Source organism: Poecilia reticulata, linkage group LG23 (genome assembly GCF_000633615.1).
Source record: "Poecilia reticulata strain Guanapo linkage group LG23, Guppy_female_1.0+MT, whole genome shotgun sequence".
NCBI classification, from domain to species: Eukaryota; Metazoa; Chordata; class Actinopteri; order Cyprinodontiformes; family Poeciliidae; genus Poecilia; species Poecilia reticulata.
The window spans coordinates 3,083,849-3,100,814 of NC_024353.1; the positions used below are offsets into that span (position 1 = coordinate 3,083,849).

General features: G+C 37.8%; 1 protein-coding gene and 1 long non-coding RNA gene across 8 annotated transcripts in view; one reads left to right on the plus strand and one right to left on the minus strand.

Moving 5' to 3' along the window:
- The window catches only part of anks1b (ankyrin repeat and sterile alpha motif domain containing 1B), a 183,185-nt gene extending 181,042 nt beyond the window's left edge, over window positions 1-2,143 (plus strand). For all 7 annotated transcript variants that reach the window (XM_017302833.1, XM_008400554.2, XM_017302832.1 and 4 more), the window contains one exon: window positions 921-2,143. In XM_017302833.1, the coding sequence (XP_017158322.1) occupies window positions 921-969 (49 nt within the window). In that variant the 3' untranslated portion in view covers window positions 970-2,143. The remainder of the gene's footprint in view (window positions 1-920) is intronic.
- On the minus strand, window positions 24-15,808 carry LOC103459193 (uncharacterized). The gene is made up of 4 exons (XR_532689.2): window positions 15,681-15,808; window positions 15,520-15,559; window positions 2,270-2,329; window positions 24-1,248 (listed from the first exon to the last, which is right to left on the minus strand). It is a non-coding gene; the product is annotated as an uncharacterized LOC103459193 (long non-coding RNA).
- Between the last annotated feature and the right edge of the window lie 1,158 nt (window positions 15,809-16,966).

Sequence of the window (16,966 nt, forward strand, 5' to 3'; positions counted from 1 at the left end):
TGTAGGGGGATGGTCAGCTCAGTTTGTTTTTTTTTTTTGTTCAGTTGCTCTGCCTTTAGCTTCTTATCTCTCCGTTTTTAAGCTCCATCCCTCGCTTTTCTCTTCTATGGTAGAGGATTGGGGCCACTGGGAAAATGTTTTTAAAACAGTTCTGACTTTAATCTCAGAATTCTTATCTAATTATATCTAGGTTGTATCTCAAGATATTATCTAGATTTAATCTTATCTAGGTTGTATCTCAAGATTATATCTAGAGATTTTATCTAGATTATATCTCTTTATATTGAGATATTATCTGGATTATAGATTAAAGTCAGAACAGTTTTTTGTTTTCCGAGGTTCCCTAATCCTCTTCCGTACTCTTCACATCAGCCCCTTTGTCTAACTGTTTCTGACAACTTTAAAGATTTAACAAAGAGTACTGCTCTAAGAGCTGTAACAGTGTTTTAGCTGTCTGTTAAGTCGACAAAGACGAGGGATGTTGTCTGAACGGGACAACAAGCTTTTACAGCATTTTTTTAATAAAGAAGAGAGGCTGTAGCACAGCGTAACTGACTGATTCAGCTAGCAGGCTACTAGAATGTATTTTAACTTTTTGATTCTTGATAAAGTTACTTTTTTGGAGAAACTAACAAACTTGTGAATTTCTTTGTGAAATTAGACTTTAAACTTGACCTGTGACACAGGCAGACGTTACTGTTTTTGTTTTTCTAGGGTCTTTTTTCAACACGTATGTTTATGTGTACAGGACAAACCGAGGCGCTCTTGAGTTTATTTAAGGGATGGGGAAAGAAACTCGTGTGTAGACGGTATAGCATGTGGGACGCATGATGGCCATTTTGGATTTGCTGAGCAAGGTGGCCAGTGGAGAGGCGGGGTGTGAGGGCTCTCTGGATAAGTGATGTCATCTCATTTTGCAGGGCAATGGCGGACGCTCATGTCTATTACTGTGGAATGCAAAGAATGTAGCCAGCCCTATTCATGGACCTTGTCACACTTACAATGCAAAATGGACTGCAAACGGACCCTCATGCTCACTTTTTAGAAACAAACATGGACGCTGCTCCACTATGTTTTGAGGTTGACTACGAAACGTTCCCACCCATCCACACACACTAACAGGACAGCGTTGCGATAAGACGACCCGTCTGCTCTGAATGTACACTTACTTGAAAGCAGCCTCAAATATCTGCGACTCTAGCGGGATCGGTTTTATGCAGCCCACCTGGGAGGCATGATGCTTGAACTCTGGAAACAAACAGGACATCGGTGGGCATGTTTAACACTTTGGCATGGGTTCCAGGATATCTGGCTGGCTAATTTCTTTTTATTTTCTTTAAATGTCAGAATAAAAAAAAAAAAAACATATGCACAACTGTGTAAATGTGATTGGATTTGCTGCAACAACACGCTAAAGATGCAACAGATTTGTCATGAGAAGCCGATGTGAACAAAACAGCATCTAGCGTTAAAAAACAACGTATTCGTATTGCCCGACATTTTAATGTTTATTATGAGAGTATTATATTACCATGATGATAATCCTTGTGCAATTCCTGTCTACTGTTGTCTTAATGTTACATTATTTTTCTATGATATGCTGAGATGAAAACTTTGAGCCTGAGAATGATGGCAATCCTTTAAAAAAAATCAAATCTGAGTTTAGATGTTCATACTTGTACAGAGAGTGAATGTTGCAGGTTGCTTGCTAATTCCTAGGTCAGGTCAACCTCCATTTCTCATGGGGCTCTACTCTTACCTTGCAGATGTACTATTTTAAACGCAGTATTACTGTATTATTTGGATGAAACATTATCCAACTATAAAATGTACATAGATATTTTGCCAACTCATTGTTAATACATGAAATGTAAAGAGAAAAGAATAAAGACTTTGCAGCACATGGCACTGGAAACAAGGTACCAAAATAAAGGTTTGACATGTCAAAAAGTGGTAGATTGTAGAGGTTGTATTTTGAGTGAAAATATGGATCATATGGTGACATCACTGCTGATTTACTAATATATATAATACATATATATAAATATAGGCTTGGGCTTCCAGCACACTGATTTTTGTAATTTGGGCCATTATTTATATCCTTGTAAAGCACATGAAATAAAATCTGACTTGTACAACCGTATTTATTCTCAAGATGTCATGAATTGTTCCCATTTTAATTAACTTTAGAGGCAAATTATGAGTGCAACCTCATAATGCTGCAAGAAAAGTTTCATGTTCAGTTTTGTTTGGCTTATTAAACACTTACTTCATGTAGGATTTAAATCCAGGCTGTGACGTCAGGAACTCCCGATCCTTTAAACCGCCACTACAAAAAATGGAAAATGATTATTAATCTTTAGCACTTCTTCTATCCATTCAGTCAAACATCTATGTTTACACCTTTGCTGATTAAATGGTGCAAAGAAATGACCTAAAGTTTACTCTGACTCATGGATGTGATTAATAAAAGCTGCAAAAACACAGAATCTTGGTATTTTTGGTCTAATTTCTAATGCAAATATCTTAGTACACTTTAAATTACAAGTAACTTTTCAGCAAGACATACAAGCTTATTTAAGTCTATTACTGCTCTATTTGTACTTTTTTCAACTGTTTATGATGTGAACAAATCACCTAGCATACCATAGCTAGCTAACATTAGCAACCTGAGGAACCAAACATCAAATGGAAGCTCTAATCTGCCATCACAAACATAAACCTGTGAGGGATTTACACAGCAAACAGGAAGAGGCTGGCAGCGCTCTACATGGACACACACAGTCTACAGCTTTGAAAAGGTAAGAGCTAACCACACATTTACATCTGATATGAAGCCACAGCCAAAAGCAGACTGGATAACGTCACAGTTCAACATCGTCGATCGTTAACGAGCTGGTTTAGAAAATGTGATTAAGTGGTTCTAGCGTTTCGTGACAGAAAACGGCAGTGCTAACCAACACCTGCTCCGACAGCTCCAGCTCAAACAACCTTGCAGATGCATCCTGCAGTCAAGGTCTGCAGCTGAGAAAAACTTCCAACTTCCTAAAACGGCACCCAAATTGGACACAATCGACATTTGTTTCCACTTTTCCCATCTCTGCTCACTGCAGGGTGGCATATTATTGCAGTTTTGACATACAAAACTAGAAAACTGGTTGTTGACCTACAACATTAATTCAACATGTTGAAAGCACAGATGAGAGTCTTTAATTGTGTGTTCAGCTACAACGGGGTGACATTTACAGCGAGCGGCTGGACCAGGATATTTAAGGGCAGTAAACAGCAGATCGAGGTCGGACCGTTCCCATCTGCAGCCGGCAGATAGGAGCGCCGATTATTTACTGCCTATGTGCAACTGGATGCTTTCTGCTCAACCTGATGATGGTGGTTATTGTATGGAGTGTCGACCGGTGCAAAAGGAGTTGGGAGCCAATTTGAGATATTTTACTCTTCTAGATTTAGTCAGAAGAGAAGCTGCAGGACTTACTGAGTCAGAAAGAGCAACTTTAATAAAGATAAACAGCTGCAGTTGTATCTATATGTCAACTAGCTGCAGCAAAAAAACAAAAACAGGGAAGATGACATGTTTTATTTCATTATGTGTGTCGGACTGTGGGACAGGGCCAAAGTTGCAGATGGTGTGTGCTGCCCACGGCTACCAACTAAATGAGACAATAGAAAAAAGCTGCTCATGTCACAGTCACAATTATATCTGCCATTTATTCAACACACACAGTTTTGTCCTGCTAATGCATAAAAATCAACTCCACACACACACAAAGACCTGCAGACGCCGTTTATCTTATGTATTAAACACCTAATGAATTTGGATCTGCACCAAGAAACTGTTTTCCACAAAGACAATTTCAGCTGAACACAAACATGTTGTTATGCACCTGGAAGATGTTGTGCTACAGCAATCACATTATCATAATGCGCTGAAAGAAGCCAACGCAGAAGTGGGCTTGTTGAAAAGCAGGCGAACATTTTGGCTTGTGACGTAATGAAAGGAGCAGGAAAAATACGGTCTATAAATAATCGACAAACAAAACCGCAGCTTGGATGCTTCACTGTCCTCCAAATTCATCAAACCAGACACACCTGCAGACCGACACCTGGAGAGGTCAGAAAAGAACGCTAGCTTCATGTTAGCATCTATAAAAACCTCATTTATTAGCAACCGGGCTGTAATATCTGATGTAAAAGCTCAGCATGAGGTCAGAAATAAACTTAAACTTTCAGTTATTTCCTAAACCATGAAGAAATAATTTCTTTTCAGTGTAGCTTGCTTCTTTTTTTTTTCCTTCAGTGCAGCAGCCTTGGGTCAGAAATGTTTCACACTGAGCTGCTGCACGGAGATTAAACTGAGCTTCACTTGAGTCTGAACCCAAATGTGAAATACTGAAGGGAAGGAAGTGGAAAGAAGCATCACATCACGCTAAAGAGCTGATTCTGCATGTCTGACCAGGAGGAGTTCCTGTTTAGCCCAGCGTCATTTTATGACACCAGAAATGAGATATTATTGATTTACCAATGCAAGAAGTTCATGAAATCTGAGCCGATGTTCCCTAATCTACTGGATTTAGATATTTTTTAAGCAGATAGAGAAACTTACATTTTTTATCAACTGCTTAACCAGGTTTAATTCTTATTTTCCAAGTAAATCAACATTTTAAGCTACTTTTATCACCTTAGGCGCAAAACTAACACAAAGATTGAGATTGTTTTAAAAATTTAAATACATTTACTGCACTAACATATTAGTGAGTTGCCTCAAACATACACAAAAATATAAAAAAGTAAAATCTAAAAAGTTAATAAATTTACCCACAGTTTAGTGCAGCTACTAAAATGTCCTAAACATGCACTTAAATTTAGATGAAAATATATCCAATAAATTGTGATCCAGTGTTTCCCCCAGTGAATTTATAAGCCTGGCGGGCCACCAGGCTTAGCATTGCTTTATTTATTGAAGTTTTTTTATGTTTGCATATTTCAAGACTTTATAGCTGTTGTTTTGATATTAATCTTACAATAACACATAATCATCAAGTGATATTTTCTAATTTCCTGTCAACTTTAAACATTTCAAAACTCAAAAACATGTTGGGCCGCTGAATGAATGACTGCAGAGCGCCCCAACCACCAGGCTTGGCAGGTTTTCTGGGGGAAACCTTGTGATCACCAAGTTTAAGTTTGCACAGACTCGCAGACACACTGCTTAGAATCCAGACTGTTTCCAAATTAAAAATAAACGGCACCATTTCGTTTTCCGGGTACAAAATGGTGCCGTCTAAAGCAGGATGTTTCATAACGACCCCCACAGCCTGGAGGGACGCTTCACCTCCCCTCTTCTTCTGTCATCGTCAGTAGAGGTGACTTTTTAAAAGCAAGGCTGAACTAGCAGCTGAACCCAAGAAATGACAAAAAACAGCATATTTGTAAACAGAAAAGACAAAATTATATCAGTCAAAAAAGATAATAGCTTTCATGTATAAAAGCAGGATTTTGGACTTTTCTGTTGGGTTGCTAACTACTACATCCATCTCTTAGATGATATGGTTCAATGTTTAGATTGAGTTTAAAACGTGGAAATTGTGAATTAATTTTTATACACTTTCAGGAGTTAAGTGTCGTAAAGGATGTTGCTGCTAAAATTCTTTACAACATTAGAAACTTAATGTCCTTTAAACTTTTCAATAAAGGTTTAGAAATATTCTGGAAATTCCTGACCATTGTTACTGATCAATGAGACAAGCAGAGCACATTCAGTAATAATGAATATACATTTAACATGAATATTTGAGTTTTCACTTAAACTTATTCATTATATTCTTTAAGCAAAAAGGTCATTTATTCACCCCAACAATTAATACAATGCGTTTTAGCTACAAATAAGGACAGAATTAATTTGAGAAAATCTTTTTTCTGTTTAGTAGAAAACAGGATCCAACGTCTACAAAATGCTGAGCGAGAAATTTAGGATTGAACAGCAACTTTGTCATCCACACTTTTTTCATTTGAGTAAATAGTTGTTGGCATCAGAGCTAGCAAATAAAAAAGGTTAAACAAGGTGAGAAAGAAGGATGGGTCTGTTCTGCTGTGGAACCACAACAGATTATTCATAAAATAAGGAACTCTACAGAACATCCTCCTCATGCTACAGTCAGAGGCTTCAACAGAACTGCTTCAATACAGACTGCTACAGGAGATCCTCCATGTACAATACATCTGAAGATATTTCAAACATTTAACTTTACTTTGGGTATTTTTGAACTGAACTGAAAAGAGATCTAATGAGCGCTAAGTGTTTTTATTCAAGAAATAACTACATATTAATACATCCTAAGGATTCTCATGAATTATTTAACGCTTTGGTACAAAAGCTGGGTCACAGGAAATATTTATCATTAGGTTTTGCTATATTTTCTGCAGCTGGATGCGGAGCTGATGCTTTCCTGTACGGTCGGTTCAGTGGGAAACCCACGCTAAACAACTCATGCTACCACAGGCATGACTGATGAGAGCTGACAGGTTTTTACTGACGTCCCTGCCAGCCTCTCTGAATCAGGTTTGACATCCCAAAGCTGAAGCGACACAGTGGTCTCAGATCAAGTCGTCTCCCGGCGGTCAGGCATCATGACAGCCGTGATGGTAAGAGAAAAGCTGCTTAAGTCACCTCTCTAGTAGAAGCAAGAGAGGGGAAACGTATTATGCAATTAGGGAATCGGAGAGAATGCGTCACCAGACATGGAGTACGGACCTGAAGAAGCTTCCATCATTCTAAATCACTGACTGTTTGAAAAAAGAAAAATATAAGTCGTTCTGTCTGACCATGCTCACTACCAAAGACCCACGGTGGCTTTGGATAATCTTCAGAATACATTTTTATATTAAATGAGTTTGGGGGAGGATACACGATTAAAACAAGCATCTCGTGCCCATTATGGCTGTAAAGAGCCGTGTGCAGAGGATTATGTTTTCTTAGGAAAGCAGCTCATTTGTATTTACTGACTTTCCAGATAGAAAAGTCTTGGTTTCAGAAGGACATATTGCAAAAAACAAAGCCAAAGGACCAAAATCAATTTATGTTTTGTTTGTTTGAGGTTATGAATGCTTCAAATCTCTACCGCAAACCAGTGAAACCAGACCTGACTAGACACAGACAGGGTTCCGGTTATAACAAGATGAAGAGTTAATAATGTACAGGGTTTTCCCCCACTGTATTATAAGCCTGGCAGGCCACCTGACTTTACTTGTGCCCCCACCAGCCTTAGCATTGCATAAGTTTTTTTGGGTTTTTTTTTTTTTATGCTTGCATTTTTTAAGACTATGTTCATTTAGTAATCTTCCAATAACCCATAATTATCAAGTGATATTTTCAAATTTCCTGTCAACTTTAAACATTTTTAACTCAAAAATTCAGAGGGATTAGCAAGTTCTCTGGGGGAAACCTTACTGTACATATACAGTCACCATAATATAGCCAGACGACTTCATGTGTCCAAAGTCAGAAAAGAAGGCTAGCTTGATGCTAATGTCTATGCAAATCTCATTCATTGCTAACAATTAGCTACAGGGCTTAATAAGCTAATCCTGATGTGCACAAACGCAGCATCATTTAATCACTCATGGGAAAGATAGGTGACGTTTTTTATTATAACCAAGTCCCATGGCATTTTATCAGAAGTCACTAAATGAGGCATTTCTTGACTCTACATTATTCCTTATATCCATCGAAATAAATAGAATTATTCTAACAGCAATAATCCACCTCATACCAAAGCAATTTAATCTAGATATACATTTTGCTTAAACATTTTTGTAAAAATATAATATGATGTTATTCAAGGTTATATCACATAAGTCTCATTCTGGTTCAGGGTAATGCGGTTCCTTCTGTATAATCAGGCTCATGGACTTTTCTAGGGCAAGCTTGCTTAAATAGAGAAACTCCTCCATAGAGACCATCTGTTGTAATAAAAAGCTACAGCTCACGACAAGAGTATTAACCAAGCGAAAACCCATCAACCACTTTCATAAAGCGCCCATCCAAAATCTGGGTTTTGTAAGCAAGATTTCATTTTTAGGACTCTACAAATGAGAGAACAAGTATTTTTTTTAAGCACGTTAAAGATGAGAAGAAAATGCGCACAAGCACAGAAGCTTCCTGAGGCTAAGTAGACGACAAGCCTGCACAGCTCCTCACGCTTTTCTACTCACTCTGCTCCAGATCTGTCTGGCTTGCTGAGTGTTGAAGCTCAGAAGCAGCAGCAGCACTAATTGTTTGAGACAAGCAATGTTTATGACTAAATGGTGTGAACATCCTGGCAGCAGTAAATATGCTCATGATTTCCTTAAAAAAACATGTTTAATGTGACTCAGTTTGGTTCTCGGTCTTAATGTAAGCAGAGACAATGAGACGCCTGGTCTTTGTTGTCCAAAACATTGTGACTAATTTAGGATTTCTGACAAATATTTCTATTCTAAGTTGAGCTTGTTCCCAGACTCTGGACTCTGTTAAGATATTAATGGACAGAATCTTCTGGCATCTTCAAGTCATGACCAAGATGAAGCACAGCTCGTTTAAGGGCGTTTTCACTCCTGATGCTCTGGTAGAATTGGTTCAATTAGGGACCAAAATTGCAACATTTTCACTGCACTGTTTCAAACAAACCAAACCCTGTGAGATACCCGTTCCCCTCCTCGCCTGTGGTGGCGCTGCACCAAGAACTACTGAAGGAACTGACACAAAAAACTCTGAAGAATGCATGACCGCAACTTCCTTCTTCACAAAATCTTAACAAAAATGCAGTAGCGTCAGATTTAACTGGTTGTAGAATTCCTCTTGTCGCTGGTAAAAGACCACGAACCATTTCTCCCGCTAGCGCTGTGCTTGTATGTGTTTCTTATTTACCCAGAATGCCCTGCCCTATTGTCCAGTTCCTGCTTTTGGAGCGGTCTCCTGTCCGTTTGCAACCACAACCAACGCCAAGGTTCTTAGCCAGAGCAGAGTTCGCTTTTTTGATCTGCATCAGATCAAAAAAGCATGAAAACTGCCTAAAGATGACTTTCTCACCTCCCCAAACAAACTGGAGTTTGTAGGAAAATGAACTATAGTTCTATTAAAGTGGACTAAACAAGGCTGGTGTGAATGCACCTCGAGTCTGAGGCCGTGGTTCTCAACAGGAAGAATATTCTTTCTGGACTGAGAACTGTTTAAGCTGAAGAGTTTTCGTTTTCACATGGATTTGCTACTATCTCCACAATCAGGACAGTCATTCCTCTCTTGGGAAGTACAAACCTAAATTAAAATTTGGTCAGCTTTGTAAAGGATCTGAACTTTTGTTCCAAAACACTGAAAACTACATAAGTAGTTGCTTAAATACATTTCAACTTAGACAGAAGGTTTAAACAAGAAGGTCTAGTAGAAACAACATCACTCTGTAATGTACAATATGGTCAGATAAAACCCAATTGTTTGAATTTCCTGTTGGCTAAACCAGAGACAAATGTCTTCATGCCACTGTTTCATTTTATTGCCGCCACACTGAAAGTGCAGCTTTAATCTCTAAAAAGACACAAGCTGCTAAAAAAGATTAGGAAATGCATCTCGGGACTTTATAATCTCATCAATGTGCCATATGCAGATTCCAACCAAAATGTTGGTACAGTAAAAACACAGGCTGTCAGTCCACTCTGCCTACAGATGACTTTAATGCTGTTGCTGAACTTTATATGGCTTCAGCCCCTCTGGCAGATGTGGGTTTTATTCACAGCCACAAAACCAGATTAAAACAAACCACCTTGGCTGGAGTTATTTAAGTGTGAGCACTGAGAGCAGTGTTTCTCAACCTTCTTTGGCCCAGCGCCCCCCCAGCCTTTGTCCAGGTCCCTCACTGCCCCCCACCAAGGAATTTGCAGGCTACTTTGCACTGACTATTAGTATCATTAATATTACTATCACTGTTGTAGATGTTTTGATTTTTATGCTTGTTTCTGTTTTTATCATCAAAAATCTTTTCCCAGAGAACAAAAAAGTCATGGAAATAGAAATTATTTTCACAGGTGTCTAAGAAAAATGCAATGAACATTCAAGTTAAAATCAGCAGGCCTAACAGCAGCCAGTCAGAGTGGGAAAAATATTATTTTGTGCCATTTTCTAGTTGTTAAATATTACACAAAATAACCAGATAAAAGATGTTCAACATGCCAGTTTAAACTTTGAACTATTTGCAAAACGACTGAGCTCTGCAACATTAAAACATGGATAGAACTATAACTACATTAATCATAACTTTTCTTCTCTTCAGTGTTTGTCAGTTTCTGGTGGTGCAGCTCTGTGCTGCCTTCAGGAGAATGGGACATCAGAGTATCATCCATAAAACTTCACCCACATGGCATTTATTGTGCAAACCAGAGCTTTGAGTGTAAAAACTAAAGTTCCAGATCCTTTTAATGCCATACAAATATGAGACAGAAACATGGATTATATCTTTATATAGACCTGTCTATTGATTTATAGATTAATAGTTTTACCGCCCACACTGAGAACCGCTGAGAGTTTATCTGCAAGGAGCTCAACCTCATTTTACCCTTCAAACGTCTCTCGTTAAAATATTCTGTATCCACATTCTGCGAGACCTTGGTCAATTAATACACAGAGGGAAAGTATCAGAATGGAAATAAGTCAAACAGACTCCTTTTATATACATTTTTTCTGTCTTGTTTACATCTAATGTTTTTCAGATTAAGGTTACAGAGAGCAATTTAAAGTCTGGGTATAGTTCAGATTTTAAAGACCTAAAATTAAGATTATCAAATGTAAGACTGATAAGAAAAGTTGAGACAAATTTGCCTGTCATAATTAGCAATTAATCAATTAATCGCATGATAAATTAGAATGAGCTCATTAATTTCCATTTGCATGATTTATTGTTTTTCTCGTTCGTCTCTTTCTACCAAAAACTGGATGACAAAAGTCTTCAGTCTGATGTTTTGGCCTCAACTCTCCCTTTTTTTTTAAATGTAATTTTGTTCACAGACTTCATTATTTATTTTATTTGTTGTTTCTGTTTTTTTCTTCCTTTATTTTGGATGTCTCAAATGTCTTCCAGTTCCAGTGTTTAAATGTTCGTTAGAATTTAAAGTGGATTGATCATTGAGAACGTCGTCTTGCATTTTTATGCCACTATTGCTTGAAAATGTTCTCAAAACAACAACGTTTTCGTTTATCGCAATAAGTTCTGAGATAGTTTATCGAGTCATCGTCCAGCAAAATGTGTTACCCTGACACGCCTACGTACAGGTATAATTTCATTGACTGATTGTTTTTTGGATGGCTGTAGAGGAGGTAAGCCGCCCCGTCCTTTTGCCCTGCGTCCCGTGGCGTCAGTGTGGAAGCTGCTGGTCCGGCAGCGAGAGCAACAGGATCAGAAGAGAAACGGGTGATCACAGCATCTGCTCTTTCTGGGACCTGTTCCAGTTCTGCCTCCGACACAGCGCCCCATCTCACGAGGATAACGAAAAGTCAGGTCTGCATTTGTGTCATTTCTTAGTCCAACTGCCTGAGTTTCTTAAATTAGTCCACACCATCTGGGCAGATGGGTGAGGTAAAGTGAAACGGCTAAGGAGAAATGGGAAGCAGCCAAACGGTGACAAGCTCTGGCTCTGAGCCCTCTGGCTCGACGCGGGAAAGCAATAAAGGTGGCGTGCAGCTGAGCTAACAGCTGACAGAAACAGGAACCGATCCTTGGCCAAGGTCAGGAAACAGAGCGTGCACATATGCACCCACATCCACACGGGGTTGGAGTGCAACAGCAAAACGGGGTCAAACAACACCGGGGAATCACGCTGCTGTGACCCGGCACTCAACAGGGTTCTCAGACTGAATGGACCCGGAGCAGAAGGACAGCACTGTGTTTGTGTGATAAGATGTAGGTGAGGAATTTATGTGAATAGTGATCACTGATAGCAAGGATAGTCCAAATGATATAAGCCTGATGGATCCTGCAACATTTGAAACGCTCTACTGACCAGCATGAAACCCATAAATCCTGTTATTGTCCTGACCCATTTAGTAGCACCATTTGCAACAACATGTCAACAAGTCATTCAAGCATTCAACAAGAGGTGTTCACAGCAGCCTGCAATGATTTTGACCCCTCCTCTGACTGCAAATCAACAAAAATACAAATTTGGCCACAAGCACAGTGATTAGGGTAGAATTACAACCAACAAAGTTAAATCTTCCTACAAAAAATAAAGTTAGTAGCAACAAAGTTTTCATAATTCAAATGGAAAACCCTTTGAATTCAACTAACGCAGAATCACAAAATGTAATCTCTGGATAAATACAAAAGTGCTTTCAAACAGAGTGATCTAAATTCTGTTTTTATTTTCTTTTATACATAAATTTCCAGAAGTGAAGAGCAAAGTGCCTTAAATATCAACCATGTATGTGCTTTTAGCCTACTTTTGTAATAAGTTGAACCCAAAATTAAAAATGAACAACCAATCTGATCGATTGCACAACTTGTTTTGACACAAAAAACAAAAGAAGAGAATTAGAAAACTGATACATTATAAAATTACCCACTTGTTGCAGTCATAACCATCTCCTCTGAGAATTTGCATACCTGGATAAATGTGACCATTTTAAACAGGTGCCATTGTGATTGGCTGGCTGCTACATAATCTGCATGTACAATTGTAGTTTGCATAGCCACCAGCTTGAGAGATAGCAAACACTGAAAAATTAATGAGAACGTGTGAGTGAGGAACAAAGAGAGCAGAAAAGGTGTTAGACAGCAGACAGAAAGCTAGAAACAAAACCTTTTTAAATCCTCTTTAGTCCCAATGTGACTATAGACTTCATACTTCTATTATTCTGCATTTCTGAAAACTCACTGCTGCTTGGGAGACTAATTAATGTAGCTGAAGCTTTTTTTTAAAGTAGACATGTTTTCCAGGTGGAGGTTGTAATCTGAATTTAAAATAAATCTCAAAATTAAATTTAAAACTAGAGATGCTCAATAATGGACTTTTGGCCGATATTAACTCATTTGGCCGATAACAATACCGATATTTTGGTCCTATACCTGCTTACTGAAACCATGTGGCTTTCTCCTCTGTGGAAATAAAATACTGCATTATCTTTGCCAATTTAGCTACCAAATGCTAAAATGAAGGCTGAAAATGATGCAACGCTTTCAACTTGCATTATGTTTAATGTCAAATTTATTCATGACATTTGCTCTCTCTAAGACAATGACAACGCTCAAACATTCATCGTCACTGGTTCGTCACATAAAAACAACGGCTTTTATATCGGTGAGTTATTTTGAGTCATACTAAATTTTACACCTAATATCAGCAGATACCGATACCATGCCGATAATATGATGCATCCCCATTTAAAACGCATCAAATTGTTACTTCAAGGTAATAATTTCCTCTGCACCACATTTAAATGCAAACTTAATTCGCATTGCATCGGCTTTTTACACCACAACAAACAATCTGAGATCGCTGCATCTATGGAGGGAGCACGGTGTTGGTAACTCCAGATAGCTGTAATTACTTTGACAAAGATTAATTAGGCGAGAATAAGCTGAATTAATGAGGTTAGCACAGACACCTCAGCCAGGCCTTAGAAACTGAACACCACTTCTGCTGAGATTTCAAAGGGTGTGAATGAATGAATGATTGAGGTAAACCGACAAAAGAAGAAGTGGGGGGAAAAGTTGCAGGAATCAGTATTCCTCCAACTTTATAGAAAGAAAAAGCTAGAATCACGCAAAAGGTGCGAACGGCAAACAAGATCTAATCAGAACCAAGTAAACATTCTCACTTATTCCTCCTGTTGCCTCGCGAATGGATTTAGAAAAAAAAAAAAACATCCACTGAATAAAACAAGTGCATAGTATCAGTCTGAGTATCACAGTGGACTCTGAATCATTCAAGCTTAATGCTATATAGCGTATCGCACCGAATCTACAATGCAGCATAACACCCATGACTATTTATCCCTCCGCAAACGGTAAATAAAGCGACGCACACATCAACTTTTCATTCCCCCGTCATATATCTGCTCAGAGTGCTGCACCGTGGCTGATACAGCTTCCCAAATCTGACAGTCGCAATGCTCTAAGTGCAGCAACAGTAACCAGAGACCCCCCAAGATAAATGGCTCCGAGTTCAGTGTCAGGGAGTAGGCAACTAATGTGGTCCTGTTTTGACCAGATAACACACACTGCTGCTGTGTGTGTGTGTGTCTCAGCTCATCGACTTTCTAAATTTATGCAGGACAGATTTATTTAGCTGGTTCTCATCATTGAAAGCAGGAGGCAAGGTCATGGCAGCCATGTTTTACCCTGGAACAACTCTACAGGAATAATCCGGATTCATTTTCCTACGACTGTTTTTTAAAAACAAACATGCACAACAACATTTTAAGCTCCAACTTGGTAGTTTGCCACTGATTCCCATCTTTTACAATCACTTAATAGGAGTTGATTTAATTAACATTAGTTAAGTAAGTCATAACATGCATCCTGCAAATTTATAGGAAAATATTTCATGGCAAACCATTCAGAAGGTTAAGATTTTTTATAATCATTACGTTTTACTCTAATTCAATCTAATTATTCAAGCATTAATGACTAAAATCAAAGCTTCAATAATCACAGCAAAAGAAACAACATTTTTGTCAAATGTTCGGCTAACGTCAAGTGGAAAACATTTAACCTGTACAATTCAAAATACGACCCAGAGTAAATCAACAATTTCAGTATCTTACATTCAAATCCGCATTTTAAAGCCACAAACTGAAATATATTTTACTGAAATCTTGGACAGCGCTATGTAAGATTAAGAAAAACACAGCTAAAAACTTTAAACTGTCAACATGATCGCTGCACATTTTTCTTACAAAAAAAAAAACATGCAAGAAAATCAGTAAAGGCACAAAGGGAAGAAGAGGGGAAGAAAAGTTAAAGTACAAACAAGAAAGAAGGGCAGACACCAGGATGAAAGGATGGACAGAAATAAAGAAAAAAATATTTGTATATTTTTGCTTTGTTTTTCCATATTTATGCATGCCTGGAAACCATTTGAACTAAATGCACACCACACTTTTCAGATTATTTATACATAAAAGCGAAATAATGAAAATGCAACATTAAGAAAAGCATATCTTACTTTTCTTCCACCTCTCAACAATTATGTGTTACGTTGTGTTTCTCTATCACATAAAATCCCAACAAAAACATTTCAGCGTGAGGTTGAAACATAAAATGTTTCTAAGGCATTCATTCACATGCCTGTATTATAAAATCAAAATACTGCGTTAAAAATCTGCTTTCAGCCTTCATAATTCTCTAAAATCAACAAATACGTGGAACGTTAGCATCACACTTCAACAGCAAAGACCAAAAACTACACCTGACCCAAAACCACAAGTAAAATGTAGAAATTAAACATTTCAGTGCAGTACAATAAGCCAAGCTGTCTTACCTTAATGTACGTTTTCATTTGCGACATGGAAACCGTCGTACTGTAAGGAAAACAGTTGGCCGTCATTAGCCAACATAGAGCTCAGGTGTGGCCAGGTGTAGCGGTTGAAAAAACACAGAATTAGCTTTAGTAATCTTACTAATTTACAGCGAAAAACTTACTCTCTTCCGGCACTTTGCTTCTTTAGTCCCCAGTTATTCTCGGAAGGCAATGTAGTTTCTAATTTGCGTTTTGTTTCTCGAATTTTGCCAAACCAACCGACAACCGAGGCTTCCTTGATGCCGTAACGTTTGCGCATGCGCAGTTGATACACTTAAAATTTGACTGAAATTTTAATGTAAAAGTTGTAAATCTTACTGCGTTGATTTTTCGCTAAAATTACTAATTTAAGACATGTAATTGTTCATAAATAAGCAAATAAAAGCCCATCAGTACAAATATAGCAAAGATCTCCATTTTAATTTTTCAAATGATCCTACTCAGCTGTACTTTCTTTTTAAACTGATGCTATTTTGAATAATGAGGTTTTTTTTTTTCTTATAATGTAAATGTAGAATTTCTGTTTTTATATTTTAGATCAATGTGTATTTTTATGAGAGCAATGTGCTTAAAAACTTGTGTACAGACTATGGTTTTCACCTTGTAATTATCTATTCCTGGTTTAGCTCTCAGTTCATCCCTAAATTTAAAACTTCTCACAGAAAGTGAGCCAAAAAAAACAAGGTGCCGCCATCTGTTTCGACCAGTTGCAGAGAGGGCACAGGAAGAAAGAAGAGAAAAACAGAGCAAATAGTACGAGGGTGAGGATAAACACAGAAATGGCTGCAATGAGGCACACTGAGAACACAGAGCAGCTTTGGGGAATAATTTCAGAGCAAAATTAGAAGCAAAGATCATATCTTCCCATCTAAACTTGAAGCTGGTTCTATAAGAGGCAAAACCTTGAGAGTTCTGGTTCCATTCCTGCTTTTGGGGATTTAATTCAATCTGCAGTGCTGAAATAAGATCGTACAAGAAGATCTTTGGGACTGAGTGTACCGATGTCTTTCTAGCTCCCGTCAGAAACTCTGCTGCAATATTTTAATATTTTCATTTTCATAGAGAGACTTACTGAAAGTAAAAAAAATTGCAGAAATTCTTTAACTGAAGGAATATTCTTTATAATAATAGCATCGTGTTACATGTACTAAATAAAGTGATTCATTCTGGTCTAAATAAATGTACTTTTTTGGCATTCATTGAGACCAGATTTGATCTCTTCATGGTAGGTTTTAATGATCCACATTATGAGTTATTTGGGTTTTTACTACAGTAGAAACCAGAACTGTATAAAACTGTTACGATTTTCAAACATTAAGTCATTAACTTAGGGTAACCAAAACCATTTCTGTTTGCTAAATGCAACAAAAATGTGTCGTTTGGGGAATGAAAACTTTACCAGACCATC